The following is an 18978-nucleotide window of genomic DNA, read 5'->3' as shown; positions in this document are numbered from 1 at the left end:
ATGTTATTTTATCATTTTTAAGTAAAGGGCTGCGTTTTAAAAATAAAATACACAACAGAGAGGGTTCATCTGTTGGTGACCTCTGGTCTCCATGATCTCTGTGTCAGCCCTGACCATCTGCAGTATAAACCCTGACTGCAGGTACAGATAGTAGCTTTGCATCCACAGGGTCACTTCACAGGTGTTTAATGAGCTGCTGTTTTTTCTGTCTCTGCAGATGCGTTCTGATGGTCGGATCCTGAAGACAGAACAAGGTCTCCTCCTGCGGTCTCTGCAGCCCTCTGACTCTGGCATGTACCAGTGTACAGCCACGGAGAAGAACTTCAAGCACTCGCTGGTCAAGCTGCAGTTGGTGGTACTGTCCAGCCGGGCCGTCAACAACGTGCTGGTGGAGGGCGCGGGAGGGCTGGTGCCGTCTTCTCTCCACTCCAGCACCCAGTGGACCCCGAGCGCAGGCCAGTACAAGGACCTGCTGACCATCCTGAGCCAGCCGGAGATGACCCTGATCAATCAGTACTGCCAGGACTACTGGCAGTTCGGAGACCCGCTGATGGGCGCCCTCAAGGCCAAAGACCTGAAGGAGCTCAAAGAGCAGAAGAAGCCCCGCAACCGCCGGCATCACGGGGAGGGGGAGGAGAACGAGGAGCAGGAGGAGGTAGAGACATGAGGAGCCCAGCTACGTGTCGGAAACACCCTCAGCCGCCCTTCCCCCCCACCCTGTGAAAACTGGGAGAGACTCATTGAGAGTAGCAACGTGAAAAAATCCACAAACCGATAAAAAAGAGCAAACTGAGAAAAAATAGGCTTACAAACAAAAACCCCACATACATCCTCTCAAACAGTAAGATATATGATACACAGTATTTATTGTAGGTTGTATATAGTATCATTCTGTGGATTTCTTTGTACTTATAGAAAAAAAACATGCTCTTTGTGTATAGGTACCTTTGGGGCAAATATTATTGTTATTATTGATGTTGTTAATTTTATTGTTGCTGTTACTGTCATTACAAAACTCATCTGTCAGCATCATATGACCTTGGCGACTGTTTGGAATGTGTTATCAGGCGTGTAAGCTGTTAGAGGCGAGCTCCGGGAAGCTCTCTGTAACGAGGAAATGAGATGTTGATAAGAGGTGATGGGATCTCTGTTGTTTCGTGCTCGCTTTGACTCGATGCCAGGACTCTTTTATTTCTGGACACTCCAGGAACGCCTGTGATGCAACCTCCTTGTGGCTGCATGCGGACAGAGACTTTATATTGCAAGGGGACCATCGACACATGGTCCTAATTATTGAGAGGAAAAAGGTCCTTCTCCATGGGAACCCAGACGTTCAGATGACTGTTCAGATATTCTCACTGGTCGACTCTGGCCTCTTAATAAGAACCTTTGTTTTGTTTGTTATGTCCTTCCTGACTGGAGGATTGATTGTAAAATGGTGCAGCATCTCTGCTACTTTTCAGCCCAGTTACTAATAATGATAATTTAATTCCCAGTTGTACTCGTCACTAACCTGCAGCTTCTTCCTACGGAAGAGGAATAGGACAACGTCAGAAATGTATTTGAGTTGAGTTCAAAGTCAGAATTCAGACTTTTCTCTCATTCTGAGAATGAGAATAAATCATGGGCCGTTGCAGCTCATTGGACCGTATTGTACTTCTTCTGTCAACGTATTGTATTGAACTTTCTCACATTCTGAGAAAAAAAAAAGTCAGAATTATGACAAAAAAACTCTGAAGCTGAAATTCTGAAACAAAAGTCTGAATTCTGAGATAAAATTTGAATTCTGACTTTAAACTCAGAACTCGTACAGTTTTCACATGTGGCTCTAATCATCTTCCGTATCTTCTGGCCATGAACTCAAGTTTTAAGAAACAAGCAACAGATCAGTTTTTTTATGACATCTATTATATAATAAATATAATGGTTTGGTTCTTTTCAAATGCAAACATCCTCTGAACAGAGATTGAGGTGCAATATCGGGTCAAGGTTCTGCACAAAGGGCATTATTCTTTTACTTTCAAGGGACATTGGCTGGGGCCAAATGCTACAAGCACACTCGGGCAAGCTAACTATAGCTAACGTCAGTAAAAAAGAACAAATCCAATTTAAGATGACAGAGGTGCCCAGATCAGGCAGCAGTTTTTAGCTCTGAGCACACGAGACATCTTTTGTTCTTTCTTCCTTTGACATTCATATGTGGAAAAAAAATAATTGCCCGTATACACAACAGAGCATTGTAACAATGTTGTGACACTAACCAAAATATTGGGAAGCTGGCTTTCATTGTGTGCATGAACCTGTATTTGTACTGTAATTCTGATAACTGTGTGGTCGTTTTTTTCTGTTTTTCATCTCGAGGGGTTGTACAGTACGGTCTCAGTACAGGACAGTGTGGAGGACATAGGCTTTAAAGATGCACTCATTTCAAATAAACCCTGTATAAAGCATGATGCATCTTTTCATTGACATAGGTATAGATTCTGTCAGAGTATTGAATGAAATGATCTCTCTCATGTGTTTGGATAGCACATAATATGGTAAAGTATCATTTAAAATGTATAAAACGGCATATTAATTATGTAGAGAGAGGGTTGAATTTAATGAGCGAGCTGTTATTAAATATGAGTGATAGTTCTATTGATTAGAATTTTTATGCTCACCCCGAGTACGCTGTGCTATTAAAAACACTTCTCCAGGAAGTATAATTAACAGCGTTTTCATGTATAAAAATATACGACCAGAAATAAAAAAAAACATCTGGAGCGAGGTGCAAATGAATTTTCATATCATTCTGACATTTCCAGGCAATTAATACACCTTGTCTAGCTTACATTCAGGCTGTGTAAAAGTCATCCGGGACGCCTCTGGGAAGATGCATCCATAATTCATACAGGGGGTATCTGTATCTGCTCCTCAATGTGGGATGTCTGTCTGCATTCCCAGAATCAATCGCAGCTTCTGATGGTCTCCTTCAAATGAGTCCAGGAGTTATACAGCAAAAAATGCAAAGAAAGGTTGTACAATTTGTTGGTATTTTTAAAAATGTGTCTGTAGTTTTTTGAGTGTTTTTGTTTGTTTTGTATTTTTGCATCATCAGACTTTATCGAAAAAAAGAAAAAAACTAAATGCACAGAGGTGATGTTATTGTAATGACTTGTGTAAATTACTCTATCTTCCCTTTCCATTGTTGTTGCTGACTAATAAATTAAAGCTCTATATTTTATAAGAATGGAATGCTCCCCCCCTTCATTGTGATTGGCTTGATACTGGATGTTTTCCATGTTCTGCCCAGAACCCTCTGGATCCTTGGAATAAAGTTGTACCTGTTAAAGAGATATGTATGCACATTTGTATAAAACATACACACTGCATTTGTGTTTAATGAATCCATTGGAAGGTAAAACACCTCCAGTGAAAGGACACAGGAGGAGATTGCTCTCTGTTTTTAGAGTGTCTTAACCTCGGGGCCTCGGAGTTATTGATTATACAAATTCCTAATCCCCTTCGATTAATCTGTTGATATGAAGCTCGATCAGTACTTAAAGGTTCATTAACTCAGATTTTTAGCTTTTAATAATGCTAGCTAATCAGAATATATACCTTTGGGAGATTGATTGTATTGTTAATCGATCCTAATTTCTCAACAAATCGACCAGAAGCAGAAAGGCTGCCTTTGCAAAAATCACTACAAACACACTGTCTCACATTTTCAGCTGCGCAGTGCTAAAGTATAGTGCAACAAGCCATGACCAAACAAACCTACAGTGCATCATCCTGCATTCTGTCTTCATTATACTAAATTAACTGCTTTTACAGACAAATCTCACTCATGTCTTTTAGGCCCACATTGACACAAATACTACAACATATGACGGCTGGAGGTAACCTGCAAACCAGACCCGATATTCTTTTTCAAGTAGTAGTAGTTGTGAAATGGTTGCAGTTGGTTAAAGTTTAGGAGTGAAAAATGATGTTAGGCTTGGCTCACAAAAATACTTGGTAAGGTTTAACTAACAAAAATGCTCTCAAAGGTTTAGCTAGCTTTAGCAGAAACAGAAATACTTGGTTAGACCTAACATAAAAAAGGTCACTGTTTTGGGTTACAACAAGTAAGCTATGTTTGTGACGTTAAAGATACGTTACATTGTGATGTAGTTTGTACATAAGTATTACTTAAAAATTAGTACATTAAAAGAACTCACCAACGACTTTTGGCCTCACACAAGACATGAATAGTGTTCACCTGAGTGAAAGCCCTGTGCTTGTTTGGCCCAACCACTAAACACCCACCCCATCCTTGTCCTTGTGCTGATTTGGGATATTCAGTGTCATCTGATTTCCTCCTTTTGTCCCATCACAACAACTATGGCCACTAGAGGTCACTGCCTAACATTAAACATAAAAATGGTTGGTGCAGAGATGACCTATACAGCTGTTTTTCAGGTGAGACCGCTCTGACATTTCGACATGTCATTTAGGTGCTTTAGTGGCTCTTAATATTATTGTATTACTATTAGTAACTATTATGGTCCCTTGGTCAGAAGTTTGTTTCCATCCCATAATGAATCATAAGAAATGTGTGATGGAAGTAATGAAGGCAAGTCTGGCTCACACCACTCGAGGGGAAACAGGCTGCTGTCAGGTCAGACAAGTGTGCTTCAGTCAAGCCCGTCGGGCTTTCTTCACCTCATAAAAGCCTTGATGGTGGAATTGACCCCTGATCAGCTCAAGAGTGACTCACATACTCCCACAGCAATCTAGGTCAGGAGCAAAGTGGCAGAGAAGAGGAGAGAAAGAAGGAAAAGGCCACTGGGGAAGAGCATGTCAGCACCGCATGTAAGACACAAAACAGCTTTACATTTCCCGGAATATCTTCAAGCGCTGTAGGTTCATTATTACAAACATAAAGTGCATATACAAACCAAATGTGAAATACTGTGCTACAAGCGTTTTGCATCGAAAGTATTCAGAAAGAAAATATGGATTCAACATCATCCATGATGATCTTGTCCTCCTCCTCCTAACTCGACAGTTCAGTTCAGTTCCAGTCAGAAACTGGCCCAGAGAAACATCACACAGCACAGCATAAGCAAAGCAGCTGTCCTGTCACATGTCTGATAATAAGTTCCTCTGGGCTTTGGTTACGTGGGGCATCTTCTGTTGTTTCTGCTCCTCCTGGGACGTGACATGACATCTGCTCTGCAGAGCTTGATTGAAAAAATGTATGTCGCTTTTTCACAGCATAATATTGGCCTCCTCTGTGACAGTACTCAAGACAAAAACAACCGTTAGAGAAAAATAGAGTGACATGCGAATAAAACCACCCCTGGCGAGTAAAGGTGTTAACTTTAATAGCAAGCAGTTCTTCCCTAACTAAGGGTTGGGACTCCAACAAGGGCTCATCAGGAGACACACTAAAGGTGCAAAATGGAAGAACTGGCCGCCTATTGAAATAATACTCCCATTAAATAAGGGAAGCACATCTGTAATCTGTTTATACAGCCATGATGGCAGCTAAGGTTTGCTTTTATAGCTCAGTTAGCTGTGCAGCTGTCTAGACTACCAGGGAGTGTTGGTGTTTACACTGTTAACACAGGAGCTTGGGCTAGCAGGTTAGCATGCTAACTTCAGTAGATATCTCTGCAGCCCATTACATAGATGTCTTTGACATAATATCGAAAGTGGTACTTCTTCACATTTTCTTTTTTTACATATTGCGCCTTTAAGGATAAAGTGTCCAAATGAACACACTTAAAGATGCAGTGACTCGTACCAATGGGAATATGGTGATGTCCTCAAAGGCAGTCGTGGTGTTGCATTCAGGGATGTAAGGGAATATGAAGGTATTATTCTGGGATGAACAGGTAATACACTCTGATATGATAATACATAAGTCAAACAGCTGGACAATCACTGTATGAAGTGTCAGTTTTGGAAAAATAAAAGAATTCTCCAGTCCTTCAGTTCAGACGTTGGGAAGATATGAAGGAAGGAGGTTTGAGATTCTTTCAGACAAACTGACAAACACTGTGTTTGAAGAATGCTGATGCCTTAAGTCATCATGAACTTATTTTCAGATTTGTCATACTTGTCAGGCAGCTAAATACTTTTCAAATCAAACTGTCTTCAGCTGAACTGCTCACAACTCAACTCCGGCTCTGTAGGTAATGTTTGACTGCAAGGGGTCGCAAGAAGGCATGACACATGGTTTCATATTAGTGGGTAAGATGGCAAAAAAGAGCTGGGAACAAGAGCTCCCTGGTGTACCTGTCTTTGTGTTTCTATTGTGCCACAAAACCAATGAAATTTTAATGAAATTCATGGAACAAAATGTCACTGAATCCACTCATAAAGACCGACAATCGTATGAAGGTTGCAGGCAATTCTGATCATTTCTCAAGATGACTATGTTGGCTACTGTATAATGTGAGGTATTGATGCTTAAATGCTACCTTCAAGCGTCAACATTTGGCTCATATAGAGAGCCCTAACAAACTGCGATGTGAATAAGTAACGAGGGATGAATGTTTGCTGAACTCTCAGACCAACTCGGATGCTTCATAATTCATGAAAGTTAAAACATCAGGAAGCCAGAAAAGCCACTGATGCAAAACATGTTGCATTCTTGTTTTTAGTCACATACATAATGAATAAAAGCAGATCAGAGTGCAGACCTTGTTTGGGTCTGTTCTTTTCTTGTACTTCAATGCAACTTCACAGATGTGCACACTATACCCTTGTTACATACGCTTGTTTAGGGATCAGAATATGCTCAACATACAGTGTGTGTGTCACGAATGCTTTCCCACAAGGAGAACCTCCTCTGCTCGAGTTAGCCCGGATGACATATTGTAAAAAATGCAGAGATGAGAACATGTCTGGAGACACCTTCTCACCGCAGCACGGGTTTGTTTCAGGACAAAGCAGACAATAGGTCGGACGGTTTTTGAAAATCATCACGGGGCATTCCAGGCATCAGATGACATCTGGGCTCTACAGAACTCTGTTGTCCCCTTTTTCATTCCAGCACATAGACTGAGCTCTGTTCTCTCTGCTTATCTGATCCCCCGCGAGGAGCAGCGGCGCAGACGAGGAGAGTCAGGGTGACAGCTCTCAATAGAGGACACCAATATTCAGGGTCAGCCTCCCACACAGTGGCTGTTAAAATTATATCTGCATCATCACCACATCACTTCAGATCCATCCACCTCCGCCTCTGAATCAGAAACTGGCTTCAAACCAAGAGGCTGATCAACACTGTGGAAATTCAAAAATACCCACAAAAAAGCTTGACCCATCGGTCGGTTCTGTGCACAACACAACAGAGATGTATTCCTGCGGGGCATTATCTCCACAGTGCATATCACATGACATAAAGCCAGGCCATGGCATCACTTGCATCATTCAGATGTGGAATCCAGCTCCGTCTTATCGTCCAGTCTGATCTGCTGCTCGGTGGCTCAGAGGCAGTCGTGGCATTCTCTGGTTATCTGCTCCGTCTCTCTCACAGCGAGAGCTGCCGGACACTCACTGCATTGTTGGAGCAGAGAGACTCAGGAGTTGGATGGTGAGAGGCAGACATTTGGCATGCCATGAAGCTGCTTCTTTGTTCACAGGCATCCTTCTGAAGACCTACAGTCTTGGCCGCTGTTGAAAACTAAACTCAGTCCATTAGAGACTTGATGAGCTGACATTCATTTAATGCCTCAACCTGGGATCCGTCACAAACTGGGTTAAAGAGTTTAGCTCGGGGTGTTTTATTTGATGCATCACACTACATTCTGGCATCCATGAGCCCTAAGTCCTAATACTGTCAGGCTTTTCAGGCAGTAACCGTGTGGAGATGAGACTCTGGGGAAAGTGTGGAATAACCATTGTGGACCACCAGTGCCCTCTAAAGTACAGCAGAGAAAGGAGGGAGCAACACTGCTCTCTGCTGCTGCTGCTGCTGCTGCGTGATCACAAGAGTTACAGCTGCACTACATGTGATCCACCAGCAGATGGCAGGAGGCAACAGTGTCAGCAGGACTGTTCATCTGGAACAAAAAGGAACAAACATACAAAACCTCCATTTAAACATGTGCACAATAAACAGACTCATTAAGGATTAAGTTATGAAATGTATACTTTGATGCTACATGTTGTTTGCATAATGTTTGCACGTACATAAAATATGGAAATAGCCAGTGTTGGAAGAAGTACTCAGATATTTTACTTAAGTAAAAATACTGTATTAAAAGTCAGAATCCTGCATTCAACACAAGTACAGCAAAATGTACCAAAATACTTTAAAGTAGAAGTACTCATTCAGCAGGAAAATAGCTCACGTGTCTGTTGTATTAGGATGTATTATTGAATACTGAAGTTACATACTGAAGTTTGAGTCTCTTCATGCTGCATCACAGAAAAACAACACAAACACAAACACAAACAACAAACTATTTAACCAGAGTGTGGAGGATGACTTGAGGAGTCTAACAGCCTGAGTGAGGGGTTAGAGTCGACTTGTTTAGCTCAGTGTTTCCCTAACTCGGGGTTGGGCCCCTCTTGAGACACATTTGGGGGTTATGAGGTAATTTATTGAGGCAGGAGAGAAAAAGAAAAGTTCTGCTATCAAAATCAGGTGGACTTTTATCATATTGATTCATTTGACCTCATTCTAGTCAACATGAATTTTCCTATATCCTGCATTAAATTCATGCTGACAGGCTACATTCTCTACTGTATTTTTCACATAGATTGTGTCTGTACGAGACATTTCCCTCTGAGCTGTTGTGGAACAGAAGCATAAAATGGATATGCGAGCGTACAAGAACCTCTAAAGTGTACTTCAGTACACTACTTGAGTAAATGCAGTTAGTTTCACTTCAGAAGAATGAGTGGTTATATACTACAACATTTGAATGAATACAAAGTTGCGAATAGGCAGTTAAATCAGCTCTGTTGTATTAATATAGATAGTGTTTAGATAACACTTTATAATAACCATCATTAATAAACAATGAAATGCTTTATAAACCATTTATTAAGCAGTTGTAAAGGTGTATTAACTTCAGTTGTAACTTTATAATGATCATCCAAATGTTTATAGATGAACTAGACATTGTTTATTAACCATTTACAGAGTATTATAACCATCAGCTGCAATTTCACAATAAACAGTTACTTACTAAATGCTTTAAAAGCATGACATTGTTAACAATGAAATAACTATTAACTAAATTTTAATGAACTATAAACTTACCATTATTAATGACGTGTATAAGAAAGTGCTTCCTGTCTTTATTATAAACCTCATATAAACAACCTGTGTTATAATACAAACCTTTATCACTGTCGTTTGATTTTCCCATTGATGCGCTTGTATTTTTACTGTAAGTCAGTGTTGGTGCATCTCTGTTCCTCACACTCACTCACTCACTCACTCACTCACTCACCTCAATGACATTGATTTCAGTTTATAACTGAAGAAACTACATTGTGTGTTTTCTGCAGGCCCTCAGTGGCATGCAGCGGTGATTGATCGCCTTATAACCGTTCAATGCCGATAAATCAATGCGACGCACTGCATCCATACATCACTATCACAATTCTTCTCATGGACTATTGTCATCAGTTTGGATCTGATGGCTGAGAGAGTTTCCTCAAAGATGGAAACATCGATAGTGTAAGGAAAACACTTATAACAAGCAGAGCTGCGTTAAACTCAATGAGTTGTGTAAGTAGATTCACTCTGGCCTGCTGTTACCTAAGTATTTTTGTATTGATCGCTCTACATATCTCAGTCCACAACGTGCAGGCAGCAGGCAGCTCCTGTTTCAGCTTAGTTAGTCTGTGAGTTTGGTTTTTGCCCAGAGGATGTACAATATTTTGGTATTCCTTGTAAAATTCTCTTTTCCCCTCGGCAAGGACAGACTCTGATCAGCAGCCTTTCATCTCCACATTACTAGTTGAGACACACAGGAAACTGACACTTCCCTCACCCTACCACTCTTAATGAAGTCATCAAATGACACGGAGAGATACAGAGTTAGGATCCCCCTGAGCCCCCGTGACTGTGTGGATGGCTGCGTACCGCTGTACGATGGGCTTGAAAAAGAGGAAATCTCCCAAGAGGAAGCCTATTGAAACCCCAGAGGGGCCTAGAAAGTGAGCTCTCTGCATTATTATTCCAACACGATGCAATTCAAGTATCCTGGAAAATTCTCATCACAGTCACCAAATGGCACTGCTGGGATTTTTCGAAACACGAGTTCACACCCCACCAGGATGGGCACTAAGCTTGTGCTAATTGAGAGCGTGTAACACAGATGCTCTCCTCAGAGTTAGGGGGGAAAGCAGAGTGTGATGACGGAGGCTGTTTCCCACATTTTCTCTAAATAATCCTGCAGATCTCTGATCGAGCTATCGTTTCTCTGTGAGAGGCTCTGTGCCCTCGGCCGACAGAAGAGAAATGAGGAGACTTACAGATGAATAAACAGATGAAGTAGAACTTTTTATTACCATCAAAGTCATCAAACTCAGTCAAGGAGTACAGTACAGAGCTCACAAATGCAAGACAGGACCTACAGGTGACCACTGGTCCTGGCAAACATCACATCTACAAAAACACCTGTAAGTGCATGGCAAAATGAACAGACATGGAGTACTAAATACAGTGAGAAATGTACTGGAAAAAAGCATTGCTTTAAACTGTGTAACAGTATCGAAACAGGATTTATTTGCCATCTAAACAAAGAGAACGGACCACATGAAATAATCTATTCACATAAAAAATCATCTGTTATTCTTCTGTTTAAGCGTCTCGTTAAAATCTAAATATTCATCTTAAACAATGTAAGAAATAATATAGTGGTATAATCTGAATGATTGGTGTGTCGACCAATCTACCGTAGCACAAGTTCAAAGGAGAAACGTGTAGAAATAAAAGACTCAAACTTTTTACAGATAGTAAATGTGATAAGTTTTCTCCAGAGCCCCTTTTTTTATCTGAAGTGGACACTTTCATATAAATTCACAGGTGTTCACAGTAATTTGACAACAGACTGGGGAGAGTCAGACAAAGTGGCCGTGCACGAGCCATAACATATTTTACTTTGTTTATATCAATCTAATTTTGACAAGATGGCCGCTGTCTCTAAGTGACCAGGGATTAAAAGCCCGTGGTTCAGTGTGTGTTAGCACAGGAAATCATGTGGGCACTCACAGGCCAGGGGAGCACATGTGGTCTCATTGGCCCTCTCCCACACACACTTATCTGACAGCAGCCCTGTGTTAGTTAAGTAACTGACAGCTGGTAAGGACTATAGACTTGTACTTACAGGTACATGGACTGTATCGAAAGGACACCAGGAATCACAGTTTCTGCAGCCAGTCGAATATTGCTCAATTTCCTCTAGAGTGATTACAGAGAACTCCTTCTGTAGCTCGTTATTAATGCTCGAGGGGACCAGTGACAGGAAAGGAGAGATTGTTATTACTGTTGATCAAGTATAAGCTGAAAAGTCTACAGAATAAACAAGTGACTGAAACAAGGCAAAAAGAGATATAGAAATAAAAAAGTATAAATAAAAAAAACCCAGTAAGTTCAGAAATGTCAAAGATCTGCTTTATACATGTTTTTCAGTACAATACAGGTCAGCAAAGCTGAGGTGGTGAAGGTGACCCTAGTTACCACAAAGTCAAAATGATGCATGTCTTCCCTTGAAAGCCGCGTGTGGTCAGTTAATGCACATTTTGTTTTACAGTTACAACCAGATATTAAGACCAATATGGCATCTGAGTCAATATCCTAACAGAGGACATGACTGAACACAAAGGAGAGTGAGATCTAGCGAAAAGAAAAAAATATCCAACACGTGATGGATAAAGATGTCATGAAGTGACCTTTCTAGAAAAGGAAAGCTACAAATTAATTTGGATGCATAGAACTGCTATGAAATGAAGACAGCAGCGGTGCTAAATGAACAGTGGTGACAGACGGTTTAATGTGCTTTTAAAAAGAACATCGGCCTCGACGTGGCGCGTGGCGAGAGGCGAGGGTGCGGTGGCCTACGATCGGACGAGGTTGGCAGTAGCGCATCTTTATCCACCGAGTGGCCGTGAATGTAAAATGAACAGCAAAAAAGTGAGAACGCATGCTGTTTTGGCTACTTCTACAAAGGTCTCTATGTACAGAATCTTTACACTTACAGCTATGAGGTTCTTTCCTGAGCAGGAATTAGCAAAGGAACATAGTGTTTGTGTGTGTGCTTATGTGTGAAGCTGCCTAGTTCAAAATACAGCACTGGGGATAGTAACTCCCAGTCACCAATCTCAGCATTGTTAACGCACAATACCTGGTTAGTGTAGACAATAACAGATAAGAAGGATAACCATATCTCCCCTGTGTCAGGAACACATGGTCTTCTCCGTGTGTGAGGACCAGCACTGACTGAGTGTGACGGTGCAAGGTCAAAATTTCAGAAGCAGAACTTTTCCGCCGATTCGAAGGATAAATACGGTAATTGAAAGACTGACGGGGAGAAGTTTCCCAAGTCGGCTCATTAAAAAGGAATCAGAGCCATTTTCAGCACAATTATGTCTTCCTATACTCTCTTATCACTGTGAGAAGACTCAGAGAGAAGACTTTAGCTCTAAGCCACAGTCTGACAGCAGATCTGTTTTTGCCCCTAAAACTCAATTGTGCGGAGGGAGACGTGGATTCTATAATCTGACATAAAACACCGGAGGGTCAGTGAAAAAAGACACAAGAGATGTAGAAAGAAAGCTAACGCAACGCAGCACTCAGGAAAGGTAGCACACAGCCTCCATGAGATGATACTAATGCTGCAAGTGAGAGAGAAGCAGAGTCAGTGTCACCATGCTAGCAGCTAATGTACAGTGTGCAGGAGGTGGTGGGGACTGCAGAGGTCACACAGGGAGGGGTGGTGGGGGGTTCTAACCCTGCTCGTCCCCACCCTCGGTGGCTGCATGCAGAGCAGCTGAAGCTTCTCCATTACAACGCGATGTGGGCTCGGGCTCCTGCGGCGCCGGGTTCGGCTGCTGTGGCTCTGCGGCCGGGGCCGCCGCCTCGGCTGCGGCCTCGGGTGCCGGTTGGCTTATCTCCGCTCCAGCAGGGAGCTCCGTGACGGCAGCGGGCGCTCCCTCGGGTGCAGATGACGTTGCGGATGGGTCGGTGGCAGCCGGAGGAGCCGCGCCGTCCGCTGGGGCGGCGGCCGCAGGGGTAGCCGCCCTCGATTCACTCGACTCAGGTGCTCTCAGTCTCTTCATGATGGTGGTGACCCGCACAGCTTTCTGTAGGAGGAGGGAGAACAAACTGAAGCATGAAGGTGCTGCAGCCTGAAAACTTACTCAAAGAGCATCAACTCTCGCTGGATTTCCTCCCCTCTTACACAACACTTCACTACAACAGTTTCCTGTTCAAGGACTGCACAACTACTCTTGAACTTTGTGATGAAGAGCGTCCTGGAAGAGAGAACAAAAGGGCTCACCTTCCACTTAGCTCTGGCGAAGTTCTTCTCTATTTGTGCGCACACGTTTTCCTTGATGTTCTTATCTGAAGCTGCACCGCCAGAGATCCTGTTGTATGAAATGGGAAAAACGTCACAACAGAGCCCTCTGCCTCCATTATCTTTTAATACCAGAGGCTACTGCACAGCGTAATATCCAATTTGTTGTTCATTTTATTGCTTGGCAAACTTTTACAGGAACTGTTTAACCTTTAAGGATTATTCTGATCAGTTTCTTGGTCGGACCTTTTTCTACTAGTTTTTGGGTTCAGGTTTCTTGTGAAGCAAAGCATCAGTGTCGTTGCTAGCTTAATCACTGCTGAGCACTCATTAAGAACTGTGTTTCTCAATGCGATTTTAAGGGACACGTCAAACAGGAAAGAAAGTCTGCTCTTTTGCAGCTGTTCAGATCAGTCAACAGTCTCAGAACAGTTGAAAGAGTCTAATATCAAAGCTCTGCTGCCTACCATTCATGGTTTATAGCCTCCTGGGCTGTCAGTCTCTGGTCTTGATCCACCTCCATCAGACGTGCAACCAGACTCTTAGCTGTCAGAGAAAAATACACAGAAGACGCTCAACAAAAAAGCGTTTGTTCTCCTGATGGATGGGAACACAAACATGACATGTTTTTGACCGCAGCAGAGGCAAGAAGGAAGGAAATCTGTGGCATTTGAAATGTTTACAAAGCAAGCTGCCTTTGTGTTCTTTCACAGTGTTAACTTTATCCAACAACTACCTGAATCAGAGATTTCGTCCCAGTACGGAGAGTCGAACTCATAATCGCCTGCCAGGATCTTTCGGAACAGGTTCTTGTCGTGGTTTTCATAATCATCGTCATCAGTTTCATCGTAGAAAGGAGGGTTTCCTGACAGCCTGAGGGAGCAAGAAGAAGAGAAGAGCGTCAAAAAGGCAAATATGCCATATTTAAACAATGACTATTATGTCATATTATATTGGGCATCTTTACCGACATCAACAAAGTCTGCAACGATCATGTGTTTGGAATTATAATCTCCTCTCTTTATGTTTCACGCCATCACTTACAGTATGTACATGATGACACCTGTCGCCCAGCAGTCCACAGGCCGGCCATATCGCTGTCTGCCAACCACCTCTGGAGCTGCACAACGACACAGACGCATCAGAATTTCTGGCTGCCACATCACTTCACATCATCTGTCTGTTTAATAACATCTTATTTATATTCTCACCCAGGTACTCTGGTGTCCCACAGGGGTCTTTGATTAGTCCGTTCTCCAGCTTGGCAAGATGGAAGTCGCTGATGACGATTTTGGAGTGCTTCAGGCGGTTGTAATAAACCAAGTTCTCCAACTAAAGGAGAAACACATTATGATGACAACTATTAATATACTACTCGTATCTAAGGTCTGTCGTTTTCATAGTCAATCATCTGGTCACTGTTTAGGAGGTTGTGAGATAATTTTCTGATGGAAATATAATGAGAGGACTGAAAGCATCTAAAAGTTTAATTATCCAGTGCAGATTAAAACCAGTCAAATCAAATGAGAGACAGTTTAATTTTGTCATTTTATCGTGACCGGACAAAAGATGAATGTCTCGACCAAGTTTGACGTATATCTGCTGCGTTGCTTTTCATTTCAGCTGACAGTCCCATACAGGGGCTTTTATAAAGGTTTCAAGGTAGAGAAGCTAATTAAGCTTTTACTATTAATAGTCATCACATGGCGGGCCCCTCTTCTTTTGTTCCTACAAAGACTAAGGGTTATATTTTGTGAACTCTGTGCACCCTGCCCAGCGTCTTGCAGGCATGCCAATCACATATTTGCCATTTCTGTGGCCGACTCACCTGGTGCACTGAGGCTCACTTAGATACGTGCTGGGATCAGAAAGAATACATTAACATACATTATAGGCAGGCTACCAGCTTTCACCCCCTTTAACACAGGGCTCTCCCCTGCATGACTGACAGCTCGGGAATCCTGTGGTGAGTTTTCCTCAGAGGAAAGTTAGTGTCACCTACTCCATGCAGAGTTTCAAATATAGAGCCCAAATAATGACACTGCTTCATAAAAATCTGAAACACATGAAATATATAAAGTGAAATTCTGGTCCAGCTAAGCGAGAGAAGTGCGAGGCAACAGCTCACTACAGGCAGCCATCACAGCGTGACTACGGCTCTGCTCTGCTGATCTGGACCATCAGCCATATGTACTATAGGCAGGTTGCTCGGCTGAATTAAAGTGAAATTGATTTCATGGAGCAGAGGCTTGTCGATTCTACTGGGGGTTATTGTTGGAGCTGCTGATAACGGCACAGAGAGGGTTTGCAGATGAAACGTTTTTCAGATTACAATCTTTGCTTCAGTAACATTTAGATCACTTCATCTTCAGCAAATAACTGATTCCACAGGAGCTCCTGAGCACTCCTGAGTGTAAAAGTGGTTAAAAAGTGAAATCCTACAGTTTTATTGCTCATGTAAGATGTAAGATGCCATCACGGTAATGGAACACGTATGCACTCCTGCAGCTTGTTACCTTGAGGTTTCTGTGAACAATCCGCAGGGAGTGGAGGTAGGCCACAGCCTCCAACACCTGGCGCACCACGTTGCTGGTGTCTCGCTCTGAGTAGTAACCCTGGTCCAGGATCCAGTCGAACACCTCTCTGCCTGTCGCACTGTGGAAAAAGAAGGGCAGCAATGTGTTACATGCTGGATGTTTAAAGTTCAGCATTGGAAGATTTACACCATGTAACAGCAATATTGTCAATTTAAATCTGACTGCAGCATCTTCACATGTTTCTTCTGTCAACCACTCAGCAAAGACAAAAAAAAAAAAAAAGATCTGATAAAGTAGAGACCTCTAATTGTAATTAGAGATTTCATATTTAAAGTGAAATAATAATTACATTGTTGACAAGATTAAATAACACACCACATCTGTTAAAGGGAAACAGTATTAATCTATTTCCTATACAGTAGATAAGACCTACTCAGCTGGCGGCCACATGGCCGAATGCAGCCCTTTAACAACCTCCTTCCGGCCGTTGATAATTTTGTTAGCATTGGCTAATTAGCCTATTAATTAGTAATGTCCGTTGCTATGGCTGCTGTTTAAGCAGAGGCAATTCACACGAATCAAACAAACTGGACCAAGACTGAGAAGTGGTTTTATTTTGTTCTGTTATTTTGTAAATAATCAAATAGAGTTTCTTTTTCAATTGTAAAAACTAATAACCAAAGAGGGGCCCATCTAAAAGAGCAGTTTAATGGACCTGGCTCAGGAGTTTTTTCTGTGTTTTATCATTTTCTCTGTTACCAGGATTCCTAAACCCTCGAGTCACGTGTCCTCCGAAGACGTGACAAGTATTGCACATTAGCATTAACATGGAAATGTATCAAATTCCCCAAGAACACATGCTGATGAGACCGGAGCCGCTAACAAGCATCAGTGGTGGAATGTAACTGAGTACATTTACTGCGGTACCGCACTTGAATTTGAGGCACATGTACTTGAGTCTTTTGTTTTGTAGAAACTTTCAAATCAAATCAAATCAAATAAATGTTCTTTATATAGCCCAGAATCACAGTCACATTTCATCAGTGCGCTTTATAATCTGTACAGTGGACGACACCCTCTGTCTTTAGACCCTCGATTCAAGTGAGGAGAAACTTGCCACATTAATAACTTTCTTCTTCAGTCCATTGTATTTATATTGTTTAATAGCTTTGGTTTCGAGTTGGACCTTATAGAATAAATATAATTTTTAATGCAAAGACATTTATGGGTTCCACCTTTGCCAAATGTGAAAATCTGCTGCTTGTTCTTGTAAATACTTTAATAATTGTAGATTATTTCTAATGATTTTGATGTTTTTACTGTTGACTGAATTAAACAGGCTTACTGAAGCTGTATTGTGATGGCGTTTCTCACTATTTTCAGAATTTTCACAAACCAAACAATCAATCAGCTAACTGAGAAAATAATCAGCAGTTGCAGCTCTTTACAAAAATGCTCAGCCTCAAGCAACTGCAGCAAAAAAAGCCAGCTTTTTCATCAGTGCATGAATAATAATAATCAGGCCATATAATATTTAACACTGTATCAGTCACTGGGGACATTTTTCTTTCATGAGGTCTTTTACTTTAATACTTTAAGAACATTTTACTGGTAAAACTTAATTTAAATTTTCAATGCAGGACTTTTACTTGTAACCTAGTATCTTTTACAGTGCGGTATTAGTACTTTTACGTAAGTAAGAGGATCTGAATACTTCCTCCACCACTGGAAAGCAATCATATCTGAATACCAAATGAGCGGAGTTCAGAGCTGTTCTCATATCTAGCAGGCCCCAGGCTACAGCAGCTCATTCCCCATGAGTCTATAATCAACACGTTGAGTTCAGCGGGCCCGAGCGGCTGCAGAGACAAGCTGAGAGCCTTTTCCCCCCGACTCATCAGACATCTGAACTCACAGTTCAAGGAAGAGGAAGTACTCCTTTTTGGTCTCAAAGACGTCCACCAGTTGGAGGATATTGGGATGCTTCACCCTGAGGAGATGTGACACGAAGCAGAAGGCAGAGAGAGAAGCACAAAGAGAGAGGGAGAATGATGTCAGGAGTTATATAGGAGATGACGTCTGCATCGTTCATTCAGTTGGAGAAATAATGCAAAAGATCTGCTTTGATGCTCATGAATAACAGACTACAGCAGGCTGAGAGAGGGAGCAGCCGGGTAGGAGGCAACAATCACTTGACTTCACTTCACTGAGAATTGCGTGTTCAACTGACCATCTACAGACAACCAGATTTATGTAATCAGGCGCATCCATGTGGGCATGAAGACAACCAGCAGCAGTGTGGTGGAGAGCAGGTGCCCATGTCTTCTACAACCACAGCATCAGAGGGGAAACTTTAAGGGGAATTTGGCTGATAAAGTTTCAGTATTTGAGGCTTCACAGTGCTGTTCTTGTCAGCCCCCTGGAAGGTACAAAATATTCCTGGTGCCTTTAAGATCCTGCTCATCATTTTTGAAGTTGTACTGAATGTGAAAAGAACCCAATCTGTGTTTGAAATAACTTCCACATTAAATCAAGACTCTCCATTTCACTTAATGAAAGGGACATTGAGTTTTGGGACACTTATGCATCATTATCATTTTGCGTCACCACTGACAGGTGGTGACAGCGTTGCATAACTCTGATTTACATATCTGTTATATCAGGAGCCAAGGAAGAAGCACTGCATTATCAGATGGGATGGTGCATGTCCTTTGGACAATTATTGTTCCATTGTGAGGATTTCTAAAGCACAGATGTATACATTTTGAATTCATGTGGGAGCAGAGTCATTTTTGCAAACTATGCAATTGCCTGCACATCTGATAAACACTCTTTTTCTCTCCTTATATAAGTTTTGTCTTACCAGTATAAACAGTATATCAAATTTAATTTCACCATTAAATATCTCCTCTAGACATATACGACAT

At 41.9% G+C, this 18978-nt stretch overlaps 2 protein-coding genes across 3 annotated transcripts in view; one reads left to right on the top strand and one right to left on the bottom strand.

Annotated features, from left to right (window-relative positions):
- Positions 1 to 3324, top strand: part of LOC311254578 (semaphorin-3F-like) — a 68265-nt gene extending 64941 nt beyond the window's left edge. For both annotated transcript variants that reach the window (XM_084348427.1, XM_084348426.1), the window contains one exon: positions 218 to 3324. In XM_084348427.1, the coding sequence (XP_084204553.1) occupies positions 218 to 667 (450 nt within the window). In that variant the 3' untranslated portion in view covers positions 668 to 3324. The remainder of the gene's footprint in view (positions 1 to 217) is intronic.
- A 7155-nt stretch (positions 3325 to 10479) lies between these two features.
- The window catches only part of LOC311255024 (caM kinase-like vesicle-associated protein), a 48146-nt gene continuing 39647 nt past the window's right edge, over positions 10480 to 18978 (bottom strand). Inside the window, exons 4-11 of the mRNA XM_084349145.1 lie at positions 17967 to 18041; positions 16031 to 16169; positions 14726 to 14846; positions 14559 to 14634; positions 14251 to 14387; positions 13982 to 14060; positions 13497 to 13584; positions 10480 to 13299 (exon numbers count right to left, since the gene is read on the bottom strand). Of these exons, the coding sequence (XP_084205271.1) occupies positions 12943 to 13299; positions 13497 to 13584; positions 13982 to 14060; positions 14251 to 14387; positions 14559 to 14634; positions 14726 to 14846; positions 16031 to 16169; positions 17967 to 18041 (1072 nt within the window). The 3' untranslated portion in view covers positions 10480 to 12942. The remainder of the gene's footprint in view (positions 13300 to 13496; positions 13585 to 13981; positions 14061 to 14250; positions 14388 to 14558; positions 14635 to 14725; positions 14847 to 16030; positions 16170 to 17966; positions 18042 to 18978) is intronic.

The sequence above is a fragment of the Pagrus pagrus genome (assembly GCF_965226575.1).
Source record: "Pagrus pagrus genome assembly, chromosome: 3".
NCBI classification, from domain to species: Eukaryota; Metazoa; Chordata; class Actinopteri; order Spariformes; family Sparidae; genus Pagrus; species Pagrus pagrus.
This window is presented reverse-complemented; position numbering and strand designations above follow the sequence as displayed.